General features: G+C 41.1%; 1 protein-coding gene across 2 annotated transcripts in view; it reads right to left on the reverse strand.

The window, feature by feature from the left end:
• The window catches only part of SLF2 (SMC5-SMC6 complex localization factor 2), a 30,432-nt gene extending 14,300 nt beyond the window's left edge, over positions 1 to 16,132 (reverse strand). Inside the window, exons 1-8 of one of the 2 annotated variants that reach the window (XM_082054499.1) lie at positions 15,875 to 16,132; positions 10,488 to 10,531; positions 9,323 to 10,026; positions 8,254 to 8,311; positions 6,075 to 7,237; positions 3,176 to 3,258; positions 2,118 to 2,234; positions 1,689 to 1,856 (exon numbers count right to left, since the gene is read on the reverse strand). In XM_082054499.1, the coding sequence (XP_081910625.1) occupies positions 1,689 to 1,856; positions 2,118 to 2,234; positions 3,176 to 3,258; positions 6,075 to 7,237; positions 8,254 to 8,311; positions 9,323 to 10,026; positions 10,488 to 10,531; positions 15,875 to 15,984 (2,447 nt within the window). In that variant the 5' untranslated portion in view covers positions 15,985 to 16,132. Of the gene's footprint in view, positions 1 to 1,688; positions 1,857 to 2,117; positions 2,235 to 3,175; positions 3,259 to 6,074; positions 7,238 to 8,253; positions 8,312 to 9,322; positions 10,042 to 10,487; positions 10,532 to 15,874 lie in introns of both variants that reach the window. The other variant, XM_082054498.1, reaches the window with a different exon arrangement.
• Between the last annotated feature and the right edge of the window lie 2,370 nt (positions 16,133 to 18,502).

Genomic DNA, 18,502 nt, shown 5'->3' on the forward strand with positions numbered 1-18,502 from the left:
CAGAACATCTAAAACAGATTTCTGTCGTATGCTTTTATCTATATGAAATACTACAGTAATTAAACCTTATTTGTTATCTAGAACTACTCTATTTTTCATCATAATGTCATACCGTATAACTTGGAAACATTTGTATGCTTAGAGAATAGCTTCAAACAAGCATTGATTTACACTACTGTACTATGAATCATTATGTGTGTCTATGCAGACAGGCTGCCATGCTCAACGAGACCAGCGAAGAAGATTGTTTACTGTTCAATGACCTGTACCAACACTTCTAGAAGTAAAAAATAGACTTTGTTGGAAATTCTTAAAATAATCTTTTAAATAAAGAGTCTGGAGGCAAACTAAAGCAGTTATAATTAAAGAGTCTAATCTCGCTGTGCAAACTTGTGAGGTGCAAAAAGAAGCTGTTGGAAGAACAGAAAAGATGTCTTTTTTATTATGGAATTATTATAGCTTCAGTCTTCTTTAGAAAGTCAGGTATGTCAGAAGCAGCTGAATTAGTGATATCCAGTTTCCCACATACCCTTCTTGAGTCTCTTCTCTGCTCAGTATCAACTAAACCAGGGAGCTCTGTTGAGAGATCTGTGTCCTAAGTTCTCCATGTACGCTCTACCTGTCTGACTAAACAAGTGGCTAAGAAGATATCCATGTGCCAACTGGACAGCCAGTATGTGCTGGCTGTGTCAACTGCACTGAATGCATAAGCAATTAAATCATAACTGCCTTCTGCAAGGGATGATTTGTTTAATCCTCACTCCCCAAGTCACTGATTTACAAGATACTTTTGAAGCTTATATCCTTGTCGTCTTCAAAACATTAATAAAAAAGCCTGAAGCCAAAGGATTATGTCAAACACATCACTTCCTCAAGAGAAAGGGAGAAGCCACCCTCCTCTTCTTCACACCTGCAATAGCACATAGACATGGACACAAAAATCCTTTAAGATAAAATGAATTATCTCAGTTTCACTAATGCAAGTTTGGAATAAAATGCCAACTGAAATAACCAGAATTTTTCAGGATTTGCACTTGTGGTATTAGGCAAGAATTTGTCCAGCTATTTGTAGCCTGACAGACTCATAAATATAGAATAGAAATCCCTATGAGTTACAGAACAGTTGAGTATATACACACAGACACACTGCAAGCTCAGTAACTGAATCTAACAGATGCCAGGAATCATGACTTTCTGCAATCCCCATTAAATGGAACCCTAAGTCCCAGGTCCATCCAGGACAAAAACACGTAAAAGCCTTTCAGCAGACACAATGCAATATTAGTAGGTCACAAATCAGTTCACCACAAAGGTCTTTCTGTCTTAGGATAGTTTTTTTTTCATGATAACATTTCTCTTCTGCATTTATCTTCCACAAACTGGCCAGGTTATCAACAACAGCCCAACACAGTTGAAATACGGAAAAGGACAGAAAACTTTTTTTTTTTCCTTATGTCTCATTTAAGACGGTTTGTATATTTTTTCCCCCAAGAATTCCAGAAGAGGAAAGAAGGATGCTTCAAGTAACAATTAACTGTTCCACAAAGCTAACCTAGAAAGGAAAATTCCAGGAAGAGTCAGTCTTGCCTACTTAGTAAGACTAAACTCATTTGCATGCATATTTTATCTGATAAACCGCTAACACTGAAGTACAAATACACACAAGAGAGTGAAGAGGATATTCTCACCCAAGAAGGAGCTTTTCTATAGGATTTTGAGGGATGAAATGAAAATTCCTCAAGTCAAGGTTATGTTGATTGAAGACTTTCCCAGAGGTTGATAAATCAAATATATCTTCTCCAGGGTGGTAGTCAGGTATGGCACGAGTTACTACTGAAAATCTCTTTATAAATGCCCTGTAAAATTGAAAATTGCTTTTATGAATTTAAACAGAGTCTATTTGCTGGTTGAGACAGTTATTTTCAGATGATGAACACATCAGCCTCATGTGAAAGATCAATCATTAAAATACAGTAATGTCCAGAAAAATCCACCCAACCCCAAAAGACAATAAAAATGGTTCACAATAAACATAAACAAAAACTGATGGAGAGAGATCAGAAAAAAGGCTAGAAAAGTGAAGAACTAGATTTAATTGGTTTCGGAGTTGGAAGGACCTGTGTTCTTCTGAGAGGTCTTCATCTCCACTGGCATTCTCCTCATCATCTCCAGCTGCAGAATCAGTTTCCCTTCCTTCTATGTCTTCCTGCAACAGCTTTTCTAGTTCATCTACCCTGAAATAACAGCAGCAGCAGAATCTATGATCACCACTTAGTACTTACAACAGAAGACAACAGAATATAAACTCCAAATGTGAACACAGGAGGCAGTAGCCAATTACGCACGGCAAAAGTATGCAAGACATCCAAGCAAAATCCAAGCATCTTGCTATTCCAAGATACAAAGTAGATGTTTCTCAAGGCCTAAAGAATTCCCAACAGTACATTTGATCACTAGTATGTCAGAGACAAATACTCTCAATCAACTTCTGACAGAATTTGTTGTAATTGAACAAAACTTTCAATCTTCTGGATGCATTTTTAATTTTTTTTTAAATGTTAGACTAGTATTTTACAGTATTTTATTGTTAAATAGTTACAGGAGCATTCACTAGTCCATAGTCAGTCAGCCCATAGTTACTAGGATCAGATCCTTTAATAAAAACAGTTATATACTGAGTATACATATATACTCATCACCACCACTTGCTATTAGTACATATCCCACATTACACTTTCTACCCCAAAGACCTCTTGTAAGAACACTCATTAGTTCTGTTCACTGAACTGCGTAACTACTCAGATACAACTCTGGAAACCAAAACTGAGCTACAAACGCCTTTGAAGAAACTAGAACAGTCCATCTACATAAATACTTCTATTTCATGCCTGACCAGCAGCTGCTAGCTGGCTCAGTGACCTACAGTAAATTTAGCCCAGCTCTTGAGAGGTAGACAGATGTATCATAAATCACTCATTATTGCTTGGAAGGAGCCTGTCATTCAGCTTTTACAGTTAAGCCACACTCGTAGGTCCTGTCAGGTGTATGTTGGTGGCATCAGCAGGCAAAGCTTAGCTTGCTGCTACCCAAACTGCATCAGTTGCAGGGAGACGAGGTAAACCTAAGCTTCTACAACTCCATGCCAAATTTTTCAAAGTAGCTGTAAGAAACAAACCTTTTTGATTCTTCTTTCTCCTTCAAAAGATGTTCTAAGCTGTTCACATATGACACCTGGTTAACAACAGGAGTCTTAGAAAGCTGTAAATGAAACAATAAGAAATTAAAAAAAAAAAAAACCACTAGCTATCAATTAATTCAGTTAGACAACAAACAACCATAATAGAAACCTCTTCCAATTTCAATGATATTTTACCTGAATATAAAACCTCAAAGGAGACCCTGAAAAACAGGACAATTAACAGTTCAGGTCCCTTGACAATTTTATATAACAGTCACATCTCCCGCAGTGGTTAATTTAGAAATAACTGTGCTTCACAATGGATCTGAACAGCAAAGCAAGTCACTGCTTCTCTCCCTGGGGCTGACCTCCAGCTAACCTTCACACGGAGCATTGGCCTTTTACCTCACAGCTTTATTATTATCATCCACTGAGACGCTGGGCATCCCCATTTTTGTGTGAGACAAGAACCCCCCAAAATGATTCAGTATCTCTGTGTTAACTTAATAGAGTCATAGAATAGAACTTCTGGAGTCCCTAGAGGTCAAAGCACCATGGTTTGCTAAATCACTTCTAAAACCATCAGACAACACAAAGCTTCCAACGAAGATGCTAATACAAATCCAAGTTAAGAAGGTAATAAATAGAATTAAAAAACCAAAAGCACACTCAAAGAAAGTCTAAACTGCTAGTGAAATCAGCTTGTTTTTCAGTAGCCAGTGTTTATTCAGCTAGTAGCAGACAACACAGATTTGAAATCTTTGATGGCCATGATTCATTTCTCTGGACAGGCAGTGTCTTTCTGACATCACCTTAAATTACAAGCCTCTTACAAGTGACAAAGCTTCTTCCTATGAGCTCCTTTATTTTAGGAGAACACAATTCAATAAGAGCGTACCCTCTCATTAGGGACTGCCTCTTACCCAAAGGTAACAGAGTTAGTTTAAGAATGTAATGTCCACCCAATTAAAAAGTGAGTTAATTCAGCATTAATTTTTATTATTCAGACATATCTTTCAAGTAACAAGCAGCATGAAGCAGCATGTCTTTGTGTGGGAAATCTTGTGGGAAAGCTGAACGCCTCTTACCTTATTTTATATCTGGTTAATATGCCTAAAATTACTTTTGAACTGAGGAATCAAGACTTCACTCCAATGTGCACTTTTGTCCCTTCTCACAAGACAAAAGAAGTTTGTTAATGTATGAAAAAAGCCATAGAAATTTTGGGACAGTTCTTAACCGTTTTGTCTTACTTGGCCATTAATTATGCAGAAACTGGATAGGCCAAACATCGTGGTCACATACGTGTTCCACAAACATTTGATTGAGGCTGCATCTGTTTATCAGTATTAACTGCTAATTACATAGACGTATGTAACCACGTACGTCTGATCTGCAATGTGCTTGCATAATGCATTGTAAGGACAGATAAAATAATTATGGCTGTTCCACATCTGCCTGTGGAGAGAGAAACCTCAGTCAACAAATAAACTATTTCAGAGACTTAAAAACTTGAGGAGAGGAGGATGAGAATATACAGGTATTCTGCTGGTTTCTGCTGCAGAAAATAGTAGTGGGTTGACCCCAGTCAGCAGCTTAGCACAACACAGCCTGTTCATCTCCCCACCCAGTAGTTCAGTGTAGTGAGTAAAAAGAGCAAAAGCAAGAAAACTCAAGACAGTTTAATAAGTGAAGGAAGTGGGGGGTGAGAGGGAAAAGACAAGGTGATGCAAAGGCAATCACTTAGCACCTCCGATAAGCAGGATGCCCAGCTAGACTTCTGAGTAATGGCTACATCACAGACTGACTCCCCCTGCTTGGTTTTGATAGCTGAGCATGACACTGTGTGACAAGGAATATATATATGTATGTATGTATATCCCTTTGGTCACCTGGGGTCAGCTGCCCACGCTGTTTTCCCTCTCAGCTTCTTCTCCACTCCAGCCCACTCGCTCTGGGAACAGAGTGGGGAGAACAGAAAGCTGACGTTGTGCAAGTAGCGTTCCCCAACTGCCAGGAGACTGGTCCCTTGTCAACAACATTTTTGTTCAAAATATGCAGCACCATACAGTCGTTATGAAGACTAACTCCATCCCAGCCAGATCCAGTACAAAATCTTTCTATTTAAATGTAGCCATTTCCAATCTGTATCAACTTTGTCAGGAACGCCACACTAAGTCCAATTGCAGGACTTTCCTAATTAAACCTTTATTTTCAAATAAAACTTATTTAACAAGCTGTTATTGAACAAATAGGCTAGCTTCTAAAAACACAGACCTATTAATCGTCATAATATCCTGTAAACTAGGATTCAAACACTTCTTCATCCATCCCTTGTGAGCAGAGGAAGTAACTCAGCTTTTTCTAAAATACTTCTAATTTACATGGAATTAATACATCACACTTAAAGATCAAGAACTTGTACACAGATTTCTGACAATCACAGACTGTGACAAGGACATATGATAAGTCTAGCACACAGATCTCTCAATGTCTAGATCAATTTCCTCTATTTAACTTCAACTCATAAAAATCTTACCTGATCAGGTAAATGAAAACATTAGATCCCACACATCTTCTAAATGTAACCTCCTGCCTTTTTCTTTAGAGGGGAAAAAGCAAAAACAGAACTCCTAAAAAACACCGAAAAGCATACAGCTAATGCAATCCGGCTGCACAAATCATTTTTCAGCCATTCCAAGGGCAAGCACAGTAACGAGCGCACCCTTCCTCCAACTACATTGCACTGTATAGCATAGGACCCTTAAGCTGTGTAAGCAGTTTTGCAGGCAAATAACTTGAGTTTTCATGCATTATGAACAAAAAAAAAAAAATTATAAGAAAATACAACATAACAAAGCTGATGCAATGCCTGTTTTGTTTTTTAGCCACTTACATGAAGCTTCAGTAATGGAGTCACAGTGTCCTGAGAAAAACTGTCAAGAAAAGACTCTTCCAGGGCTCCCGCCTGTGGCTTGGGACTTGAGGAGAGAATATCTTGCAGTGGCATGAATACTTCTTGGTCGTCATCGTCATCATCATCTAGAGCACATTCCAAATTCTCATCTTCACTGTCAAAACTGGGTTTTGATGCTCCATTCATTTTGGACTTGTCTGTGCAGGTGTTTTCAACTTTTAACTCTCCTGAGAGTTGTGAAGATATATGGCCCCTGTCCAAACGTCCTTCTTTAAAAAACAATGAACACTGAACACTTTTACGAGCCTCTTCTGAGAGAGCAAGTTTCCCAGAACCTTCCACTGAACAAGAATCAGAAGCATTCTCTGAAGTCCTGTCTTTTGTTTTTGAAAACCTGTTGCTGGATTGAATACTGTAAGCTTTATCGTGTGCACATCTTTCTGGTGTTTTCCCATCTTGCTCCTTCTTAGCATCCAACACCTGAGATAAGCCACCATTCTGGAGATGAGATTCCACACCTTTTGTTTGTGTTAAGTGATGGAGAGAAGGCAACACAGTAGTTTTTTCCTGAGAAAAAGTAATGGACTTTTCCAAGAAAATGCATGAGTTAGCCACCTGCAATTGATTCTCTTTGGTATCCACAACAGAAATGTGGTTATTTTTATCAGGACTGTGTGCAGAATATGAAGATAACAAACCTAGAAAGGAACAATTATTTTTCTCATTTTCGTTGCTTGAGTTGAGGTATTCCTCTGGAAGAGTGGAATCGTGTCCAGGTAGGGCAGCACCTTCCATTAGCTGCAGAACACCATCACAAGTAGACTTTAAAAAGACATTTTTTACAAATTCAGACCTCCTGTTTTTACAATTTGGAGATAACCTACTAAAAGCAGGGTCACTCAAACTTGATACTTCAGATTGATTTGAACTGTCTGCATCCAAACTCATGGCAGTGTGTTCTCTTTTCCCAGGAAAGTCTATTTGTTTGGATCGCCCAGAAGACACCTCAGATGAAAGGCAGCAAGAAGAAACAGACTGGCTCCTCCGCATACCAGCAGTCATCCCAGATGACATTCTCAGTGCATTTGGAGAAGATGCCTCGTGTTTTGAAACCTGCTTTGGCTTTGGTTGAGCTGGGTCATCTGTGAAGTGTTTAAGAAAAAAGTAAACCACTGTTACTATAACAGCTTACCCTTTAAAAAACTAACTTCTGGTTTTAAGTCAACTATGACTGAAATTTTTATGAGAAACTACAGTACTTCCCTTCTTTCTGAACACAGTGGATGGCAGTTAAGACTTAGCCAATGCTGTACTGTTATGTTAGTATTGTAACTCAGAAATTAAATTAAATCCTTTTATTTTAAAACACCTCAATCACCACTGTGGAACAGTCTTTCTGTACACTAGAATCAATTGGCCTTTGGAAGCAGACAATAGGCCAGTGGAGGTATGGGACTGGAAGAAAGTTTCTGTAATTAAATATATGGTGATCAATAATGAATATTATGAAAAGTATTTTGGACATACTGCAATAATTTTAATGGTGCTCAATAAAATGCATTCAGAATACAAAGAAAGATGTTTTCAGGCTATGGTTTTATAGCATCAGAGCCCACCATCATTTTCTGCTTCCTGCCTGAAGCTGCCTGCCTGCCTGAAACTGGACACTTCACGGCAACGTACTTCATGGAGCTGATGTGGCTGAGAACTTCCCAACTCAATTTTCAGCCCGATCAGTCAAGCACTGGCCAAGTCCCGGTGCTAGAAGAAGTGAAAACTGAAGCACAGCAGCAGAATCTGATCGGTTTACACAGCCATGGACCCACAACATGGGAATACTCTCCTGGGTTTGAGTTTCCTCTCCCCCCTCCTATTTATTTATTTTAAAACTCATCCTACTGACCTAGCTCAAGCTTCTATTCATGTGAGTTTTTTATTTTAGTTCTACTTACTGTAGAACAAAATCATGTGGTTAAAAGGAACAAAAAGCAACAAGAATACCAGCTAAACTTCAGTGTTCAGTTCAACTATAATGGTTTTTCTGGACTAAGCTGAAAGGCAAAATTCATTAATGACCACTTCAAGAAAAATTAGAAAGAGACACTAAGTGATGAACCTGATCATTTAAATAATATCATATTATCAGCACTGCTTCTACCTGAGGCAGTCTCCCTTGAACCGGAATGTGACATTTTTCTCAAAGGATATCCATTTCCCTAAAAATAAAGACAGAAGGGATAAAGTGAATTGCATACTTTCTAAAACCAGGATGTTGATGTCTTAAGTCAAGTGTTGAATCCAGCATAGACTTATTTCCACACACCCCAGAAATATGGTAATGTATTTCATTTCAAAACATAAAACACAGCTGTAAAGATCTCAACAAAAGGACTCTCCATAACCTGAATTTTAGATCTTCTCCTCAGTTTGGCCTCCAGTTCTAAATCTCTCCACTTTTCAGGCCATTAGCTACTTGTGTCCTTGGGCTATATGGCAAGATAGCCCAGCTGGTTTTCCTCAAACAAGTCATGAGAAACTTAAATAACAAAATAACAGAAAGCATAGACAAGCAAATACAGAGGGAGGGGTGCTAAGGAGAAAAGGAAACATGAGCTAAACAATCTTTTCTGTTCCTTTTATAGCACATTATGGAGGCACATATAATGATCTTCCTTGCAAGTAACCACCAACCTTTTAAAGGATTTTCTTGGTTGATAAAAAAATTAATATAACTCAACCTGTAATAAAACACTATATAATAGGACCACTCCCACATCTATCTAAGTACTATGGTTTAAGTTCATAAATTTGAGTTGCTATTAACTGCAACTTCTATTTAGCAGAAACTTGCCAAGCTGTTCCCTACACTACACTGTTAAAAAACCACAAAGTTTTAAGACACTTAAGAAAATAAAAACGTTTTATCTACAAAATAAAATTTAAAGTTATAATTTTCATTGCATTTTCATGCTTGCATCTAACTCAGAATATTTTCTCTGCTTTTAAACGAGAACTTATCATTTGTAGTAAAATAGTTAAGAATCAGCTTACCCAAGCATGACCTAAGGTTTACAAAGGAGTAGCAAAAGAACAAACTTCTGTTACATCTGAAAAAGGCAGCACTAAGCCTCTCATCCTACACTGAAAAAAACAAAACAAAAAACCCCACACAAACACGTGCACAATGGGTCACTGATTTCCACCTTCAACAACCCCTTTACACACACCTGATGTGATACACTTGTTCCTGAGAACGCCCTTACAGAATGTGGCTGTGATTGTTGAATTCCATGTTTCTTCCGCTTCCTTTCTCTGCGGAGAGCTTCCAATGGCAGCCTCAGTTCAGAGACAGCTGGAGCGCAGGGCCGTTTCATGGGAAGCCCTGGTTTCTGGCACAGAGACATGTTCACAGCGCCATTAGTTCTAGCCCAAGCTTTTCGAGTATCACCTTCTTCTGATGACAAAACCCAATTGTCAGAGTCTGAACTACTGTCTTCTAGATCCATGTAGTCAGTTTTCTGTTCCCAACTATTTCCACAAGACAACGGTGCTCTTGTTACACCCAGACACTTCTCATTTCTTCCCTGCTCCAACTTGGCAGTTTTATCCTTTTTGGCCAAGATACGGCTGTGAGACCCTGCATTAATAAGGATTTTTTCGATCACAGCTTCATGGGCAGGGTATGATGAACGTGGTGCCTTGTATGCTCTGCCATTCTCTAAAATGTTTACACTGTCCTTTTTCCCCTTAAGTCCTCTCTGAAAAGCATCCATCACAGGACTTGTGTTTGGTGTTTGGTCTGGCATCTTTTTTCTTCTGTCCTTCTTTGGAGAAGATATTTTCTTTTCAAAATGTTCAGTGCATAAAGCCGACAGTCCAATTCCTGCATCTTTTACATTTCCTCTGTCTGGTGAGCACAACACAGTTCTGTCTTTATGGCCAGTGTCAGAGAGAAAAGACAAATTGTTTACAATCACAATGTTGGAAAAAAAAACCAAGTCTTATTGGACTGTATTACTTGATATTTTATCTCTCACATGCAATCCAAAATTAATTTACTTAATCATTTCATTTTCCTAGTGCTATGCGATTTATTTCATATCAAAGAATTGCACAATCTGTTGCACAGCTTCAGTTCTTATAAATAATCTAGCCTAAGCATGAGACAATAACTTGAAATAATAATTACATCACTATTTAAAGAAAATAATTTTAATGAGAAATCCATGTTTTCAGTTACAGTATTAGAAAATGTTTAAATGTACACATTTTGACATGTTTAGTAAGCATTATATAGCTGATCAAATCTGGAATGAGATTGGACTGTAACTCTGCACATTTCTATAATTAAAACACATATAAATAACTTCCATTTAAAAAACATATATTTACCTTGGTTTAAAACTGGTTTGAAGAACTCTGTAATGGTCTTGTTTCTGAAGAGAAAACATAACTTTGTCATTTTAAAAGAATAATACCTAAATGGCCATACAGTGAATATTGATAAAATTAAAATGCTGTAATTTATTTCTACTTTTTTTTAATGCAAGCAGCCCTTATGTCTGATAGCTCTTTCTCATAGATTAAAGAAAGTACCATCATCCTCATCACTTTCTAGCCTTCCTTCTGCTTGGCTAATGAAGCCAACCTGTCAGTTTCTTCACTCAAACTGTTTCCTTTATCATCCTAGTAAGTCTTAACCACCCTTCCAGCTTAAACTAAGCTTTTTTTAACTGGGACTGACCTCACCTGTACCCAGTGCTCCACATGAGACCTCACCAGTACCTTATGTGATGGTGTTAACAACCTTCCCATCTCCACTGCCAGCACTTTGAGCTGGTAAGTCCTACCATAATCTTTTTTTTTAAGGGTTATAGTGGGAAGCTGCTGACCTTATCAATACCATCAACAACCAAACCCTCTCCAATGCATTATTAGTTGCAACCAAGTCCAGCCAAACAGCTCTATCTGTAAGTCGTAAAGTTCAACTAACCCCATAACTTTCTTGCTGCCCACACCACTGTGTGTGGGTAGGTTGTTTTGTTTGGGTTTGTTCGTTTGTTTGTTTGATTTCTCTCTTCCCCCACCCCCATTTGGTGCCAGGCTGGAATGCAAACTCCTATTATCAGACTTCTCAGCAGGAACCTGTACCAGCACTGCCCGTTAACAACATACACGTGTCAGCAGCATCTCTCCCAGCGCATATTACAGGCCCCTTTGGCTTCCAACAGAAACTGCAGTCTACAACCATCTTATTTTTACGCATACACATCAAGATTACTAATAGCTTTAAATCAAAGGTATTTCCTCTTGAAAGAAGAAGTGGTGTTCTTGCATCCCAAGCCATTTCTCCATGAGAGAATGACAAGAGGGTGGTATCGGCTCTATGGCTAAACTGCCTGGAAGGTGCTGCCTTATGGATGGAAAGGTTCTTGTACCGTAGGAGCTTTAGTAGCAAACATCACACTAACTGGCAAAAATCAAAACCCATCGGGCTCATGGTTAAGAAGCTATGTGACATGTGCCAAATGAGGCATAAAAGCCACAGCTGAGCGATTTCAGTTTTGTAAGCGGGTTTTTACCTTGAGAGAGTAAGTGAATCAGAAAAAACATTAGTCAATATCTCAGCCACCACAGAAAGCATAGGGAATCGAACTATAGATGCTCTCTTAGCCATAGAAGTTACCAGCTTACCACAAGTAGTTATGCAAAACAGGATGGCTCTAGATCTACTTTTAGCTTTACAAGGAGTATGCACAGTCATTAATACTAGCTGTTGTGCATACGTAGACCAGAGTGGAAGAGTTTCTACTGCCATGCACCAAATATGGCAGCAAACAAATTTTGCACCTAGATGACACCACCTGGGGATTTGAGGAAATTTAGAAGACAATAACTTCATGGCTACCAAATTTAAATTGACTAAAAGGTTTATCTGCAATCATGGCACACATTATTGTAGCGTGCATTCTAGCCTGCCTTACAATTCCCCATGTTAGGTGGTGCAGTAATATCTGTTAGCAAGACAGCCTAATATAGCAAGACTAGGCATAATGTAACAGAAACCTAAGGGAAAAACAGTAGCTCTATAGAGACTGGACATAAGGCAAAGCGGGATGTCCTTGCCTTGCAAACTGGGAAAGTAGAATGTTCCACTAAACCAAGAAAGAGCTACATGACTTTTGCAGAGTAGCAGCACAAAATGACAATATGCATGCTCAAGAAATTAGGTCAAGAAGCTGACACCGGGGAGGGCACCAGGCTGTGAAGACACCAGGGACCACTAGAGACCCCTGACGAAGACTCTTGAATACCAAAGATGGACTGCTGGCAAAGGGCGGAGTTATGGAAATAATTTCTGTTTAATGCGATTAACTAAGCGGTAGAAACAAATGATGCAATAGGCATATGTAATAAATAACCAAGAAGTGCGAATCACGCACATGTTTGATTAGAGGAGCAATCCTCCAAGCACCCAGCGTGCTGTAATAAAAGTGCCTGCTTTTTAACACTTTAAAAACAGTGTTAAACAGTTTTTTTGGCAACTTTTCAGTATCAAGAATGTCACTTCTAAAAATGGGCAGATTGTCTAAATGATGTACATTTGGTCATTAAAATACATCAAGAACTAGAAACCTGCTGCCTTCAACTTCTTCCATGTAGCAAGGAAGTTTACTCACAACTTCAAGGCTATACTTAAGGCTGTTTTGAAAGTTTGTCTTCAAGTTCCAACCAGATATTGGTGTGAGAAAACAAGCATAATACAGATTTGTTTAAACCTTCTTCCACTTTTGTAATCTTTCTGTGTCTTACAAAACAAAGCTGTATCATTACTGTCTGTGTAACAGTGTTTACAAAGGCAAAACTTACTTATTCCAGATTCTGAGCTAACATATTCAAGCATACACACATGACTGTGCTTTCACAGACTCAATAACCGTTTTTGAAGTTCAGGCCAGAAGAATCCACCACTCACTTGTTCAAACTAAACTTGAATTTAATTTGGAATTTTTCCGTAAGCTTATTACTTTCAAATTTTCTAACATGGCTCTGCATTTTTAGCACCTACAGAAACACAAAAAGCTGTTTATAATGCATTGATACTTCTTTAATCAGTCTACTGGCAAGTGGTGACATTTGAGAACATTGTAATTCAATAAAAACCCACCTGTACTCAGAATATGTGAGTGCATAAAACCATCATTTTGGCAGAAAAACTATTTGTCACGCACTACTTACCTCTGACCTGTTTCACATTAATTTGACGTAGACCAAAATACACCCATACTTCCCAACAAGATCCCCAAATTTCAGTTCAAGAGAAGAATCAAAAGGCTAAACTGCAGGTTTATTCGCTGTTATTACTACTGCTGATAGATTTGTCTTTCTGCCCTACACAACCTCCCATTCTGACACCCTGACCTCACCTTCTCACAGCAGGGCTCTCTCCACCTTGCATTCCTCAGTGTTTACCTGTGACCACTCTCGAAACCATTTGGTGCCCACAGCTTCCTGCACTGCACATCTTTCCAAAACCCTTCTGTTTTCCTAACTGGCTGTACTTCTTCCTTCCGGGTTAAAGCTCCATCTGCAATACCAACCACTGTGGCAGCCCAAATCCCATCTTCACTTACCTCTCAGGTTTCTCTCTACACTTAAATCTTGAAGGCAAACCAAACCCAAAACCTTCCACTACCTTATTCCTTCTTGCCGCAGCCACTGAGTTAAAATAATTGCATATCTCCTTCCCACATCCACTATTTCATTGTTGTATCTTTTTGTTGTCTTTTATTCTAAGTGCAACGGCCTTGTAACATAATTATAAAAAGCCTTGTATAACATAACTGAGAGACTAGAGGCACTAGCACTAAAAAGAAAAAGCTTGTTTTTGTGGTTTTTTTTTTTTTTAATGGGATAAAAATTCAACTGGAGTAGAAAGTGATTTGTCTTAGACTATTTGTTTTAAAGGGCTTATGCACTGACATTTTCTACTTTGCATTCTACTGGTTTTTGGAAGTGCAAGGGATACAAACTGTCCCACTAAAATAGAATAATAATTTCTCAAGTGCTGTATTGTATCTCAGACACGGAAGTGTACTAGAAGCTTCAAAGCATGTGATACAGTATGAGGAGGAACATGAGCAAGTACTTGGCTTTCTAACCTGCTTTTCATATATATGGAAGTACAAAAAGAGCACGTGGCTTTTTAGGTGAAGAGCATCATAACTATTCAAAGATTATTCACAGGACAATTTCCACTATTGTTTTAAGAAGAGGTCAAATAATCAGCCCTAAAAGAATGAAGAACTGATGAAAGAATGATAGTTACTGGTTTTCACTCTTTTACCTGACACAAAAGTCACTGTTGTTTAATGTACCCTTGCCAACAACTACACAGCTCTGGTTAACACTTTTCATCAAAATACATAAATTCAGTGAAACATTATTTATCCCTGCTAAAAATAATTCCGTCATTTTTTGGCAAAATATCATCATGAGACACCAGGGAGACCACTAAAAACGCAGATAAGAAAAGGCAAAATCCATGAACACATGATCTCATTTGACAAAGCTACGCAGCCAGGACATGCACTTAACAGACCTTTCAGGTCTTTCAAAATTAAGGGCATAACCTGCACGAATGAGGGAGGAAATTCTTTCACTTATTTAAAAATATAAGCCCTGGAATAGTCTTTAAAAGTAATTAGTACTTACAGTCATATCAGTGCTTATCTCTGATTGGATAAAAACTGTACTTTCAAAAAATCTGTGCTGCGAGCACTAACACTAGATCAGAGGAGGCAAAGCCACACAACACAGGAATAAACTACCAAATACAACTGCATCTTTGATGCAATGGAGCATCTTGAAAAGCACTGCAGAAATAACAAAACAAAAAAGTCACACATAAAACCTCAGAATGTTCTTTTAGATGACCGCAGCAAAACCGAAACAAAATAGTTTCACTTTCTTGGGCAAGAAGCAACATGGAATCGAAACTGAACTTTTACCTTCCCTCTTTCCTTCAAATGTCAAAGCTGTCAAATGAGAGGATGAACAGCAATGAACAAAGCAAGGTGCTGCTGTCCCTGGCCACCACTGCCTTCCTTGGAGACCGCGTCCTCCAGCACCGGTCACAGCTGGGACAGGCTCAAGAGCTCAATCCATGACAACTGGATTTCTCTCTTTAGAGCCGAACTCCCGAAGCCTCCCAAGCTCTGCAGGTGGCTCTGTCCACAAATACACGAGATGGGAGCACATTTGGGTAGAGTTATCTATTTTGAATAATGTGTTTTAGATGCTGGTCAGTACTTGGCCAAACATCTCCAGTTTCCGTGTGTCAGGTGCCTTTCACCTCACGCCAACTGTCAGCACCACACAGACACGGCCCAGCGGCTCAGGGCGGGACCTCCAGCGACGGGAGTAGGATGAAGACAGCGGTCGCTCCTCGCGGCTGGCACGTCGCCGTGCTCCCTGACAGCCTCACACCCCCACCTGCCAAGCCCGGCCGGGGCCGCAAGGCCGGAGCGGGGAGCGGCGCCGCCAGGCTCCCACCGCCCAACAGCCGCGGAACGGCCCCGAACCCGCGACCGCCCCTCCACCTGCGCGCGGGCCCGGCGCGCTGCACGCCGGGAGCCGCACGCCGGGGGCGCCCCCTGCCGGAGGCGCGGTGCACGCCGGGAACCGAGAGGCGCCCCGCGGGGCGGGCTCGGTGCGTCGCGGCGGCTGCAGCCACCTCCCACGCGCCCGCCCGCCCCTCAGCCGCCCCCCGCCCGTACCTGAAGTCTTGGCCCGTCTCTCTGGTCGCGGCCGCCGGCGTAAAATGGCGCTGGAACCCCGTGACGGGCGGACCTAGGGACGGCACACCCACGCCGAGCGGCCGGGTCATGGTGCGGGTTGCCCACCTGACCCCACGAGGCGGAGGGGATGGAGAGGACCGGGGAGACCCGCCGCTCCCGGCACCATAGCAAAGACCGGCGGCCCAAACGACCCTCGCCTCCGGGGCCTGCGGGCGGGCGGCGACTGGATAGTGGGTTTTTTTTTTAAAGCTCGGTCGCTGATTGGCTGATCGGCCGAAGTAGTGGCGCCTCCCATTGGCTCTTTACCGTCGGGGGCGGGACGAGTAGATGGGGCGCATTTATGATTGGCTGCGAGGAGAGCGGGAGGTGGAAGCGTCCTTCCGCGGCCGAGGGAGGAAGGGCTGTTTGGCGCCTTGGTCTCGTGCCACTCACCCCCTCCCATTCCCGCTCTCTGATTGGAGCGCGTGGGGCGGTCCCCACCCTCCTGCCCGCCGGGCCTGGGGCGGCCGCTCAGCCTTCAGGGGGCGCTCACAGAAGGGCCGGGCCGGGCCGGGCCGCGGGGTGCTGGCTACGGGACTTGGGCCGCCTCCGTGAGAAAGCCCAGGCTGCGGCTGTGCCTCCGCAGCCGCTTGACGAAGTCGCAGCTGTTGCAGGTGAAAACCCAAACAGCGTGCAGCCCTGTGCCTCCCCAGCCACAGCCCGCTGGCCAAGTGTCACTATACCTTACTTAAAAACGCCCCTCCCAACAAAGTGCATCCTTTGTGTGACTGCCCCATGTGCTGCACTCCACATGCCAAACGTTTTGGCCCAGGGTCGAAAACCTGGACTAGACAACCTGAAGAACCAGATTTGCAATATTGGAGAACTCCCAGTCCTGTTATCTGTAACGTTCTGTGCAAATTCATGCTATTTGTCTCTGTAAAAATTAACCGTACCAGAATGTCTCCACACCAGCTGCTTTCACAGTTAAAAGCAAGCACTGTCCAGATACACGCTAATCCTGTTACGGTTAGCTGCATTTTGCTTTGTAAACTGTATCCAAGATTCTTACCTTATCTTAAAAACTATGCAGGTTGTATATGAGTTTCATATTTTAGAGAACTAAAAGTTAGTACTTATCTCGAGAGGATAGGATGTGCTGAGAAGGTACATTTGCTATCATCCAAGAGTTTATATAATTTTGAGAAGAGTGCGCATGTGCTGTGATGAAAGGTGAAAAGTACACTAGTGATGAAGACTACTTACTTCATCCTGAAGACCCCCAAAACGACCACCAGAGGACACTGCGCATGCTTAGGGTAGTTCCAAGGTGTTGCAACTGATATTGTGAAATAATTGTGTAACCTAATGAATATGCAGTATACACGTTGTAACTCTAATGAATATGTATGTAACCAAACTGTATAAATGTAGTAGAGTTCAAATCGGTGGTCGAAGCCAGTTTGGGTGCGAACCCCTGGTTTCCCAGCGCTGAAATAAAGCACCACATATAACTACGTCCATGGTTATGTGTCTTTGAACACTAACAATCCCTGTCCCCCGTCTGCAGGAGTAAGAGGTAGCATAAACAGAGCTTCCTTCATCACAACAGTGCCCCAAAGGTCATCTGGGGCAGTTCCTGGTGAAATCAGCTTTGGTTCTGTGTATTTTAGCACTTTGTCTAAGAGTGGAGGTGACCCAGGCCACTCTTCTAATTATTTTCTTGGATCCTTAAACACCAGGGAACAAAACCCACCCAAAGGGAGTGACCCATCTCGTGCCTCTTTCTGCAGCCTGCCTGAGGGAGGCTGGCCCAGGGGAAGTCTGCAAAGCAAAAGAGGTAACAGTAATGGAAAACCAAAATAAAAACAGGAAGCTGTTTTTTGAGCATGTGAAATATCTGATTCTGCCATGTACCACACAATCCAACCCTTCCGCCTTTGTCTTGCTCCATCCCTCAAGGTCTGTTTTTCAAAAGCTTTCATCCATGTAGCTTATGATGTCTTAAACCCAACCTCAAAAGAGTAAAACACTGGCTGCCATCACATCATGTACTTGGCTCCTTTCTTCCTTTAACCCACCCTACACCGTTCTGTCTGCAGCCCGGAGCTCTCTGCCCTGGGACCATCCCTGACTGCGACCTTTGTAAGAAACCTCCCAGGAGGGGATCCCACTGTTCGACAACACACTTCAAGACCCACCCAACACAACAGCACAACCAATTCATGTTTATGCTTGGTGTGATTTCCTTGAGCAACAAATAAAGAACACTTGGGCTTGCTGTAGTATAGATTTGCTTGAAAAGACAATAGTGTGTGTTTGAATTACTGCCTAAGAAAGTGTTAAAGTTTCACACCCAGTGTTAGCCAAGAATTCCAGAAATATTTTTATATCACCTTGAAGGAAGAGATGAAGTTGAAATAATATAAACATTTGCTCTGCTTTTCAGTTTAGTACTTTAACCTTGCAAAATTGCAATAAAGGCATTTTTACAGCTACATGACCTGGAGACGTAAACAGTTACAAAACACAACAAAGGAGTCAGATACCAAATGCATTGGTAGGTTTGCAGGAAATGTGGAGACACCAAACAGCCTCTACAGAAAGTCTGATTCAAACATTAGTGAT

The sequence above is a fragment of the Streptopelia decaocto genome, assembly GCF_964273445.1.
Source record: "Streptopelia decaocto genome assembly, chromosome: 5".
Classification (NCBI taxonomy): domain Eukaryota; kingdom Metazoa; phylum Chordata; class Aves; order Columbiformes; family Columbidae; genus Streptopelia; species Streptopelia decaocto.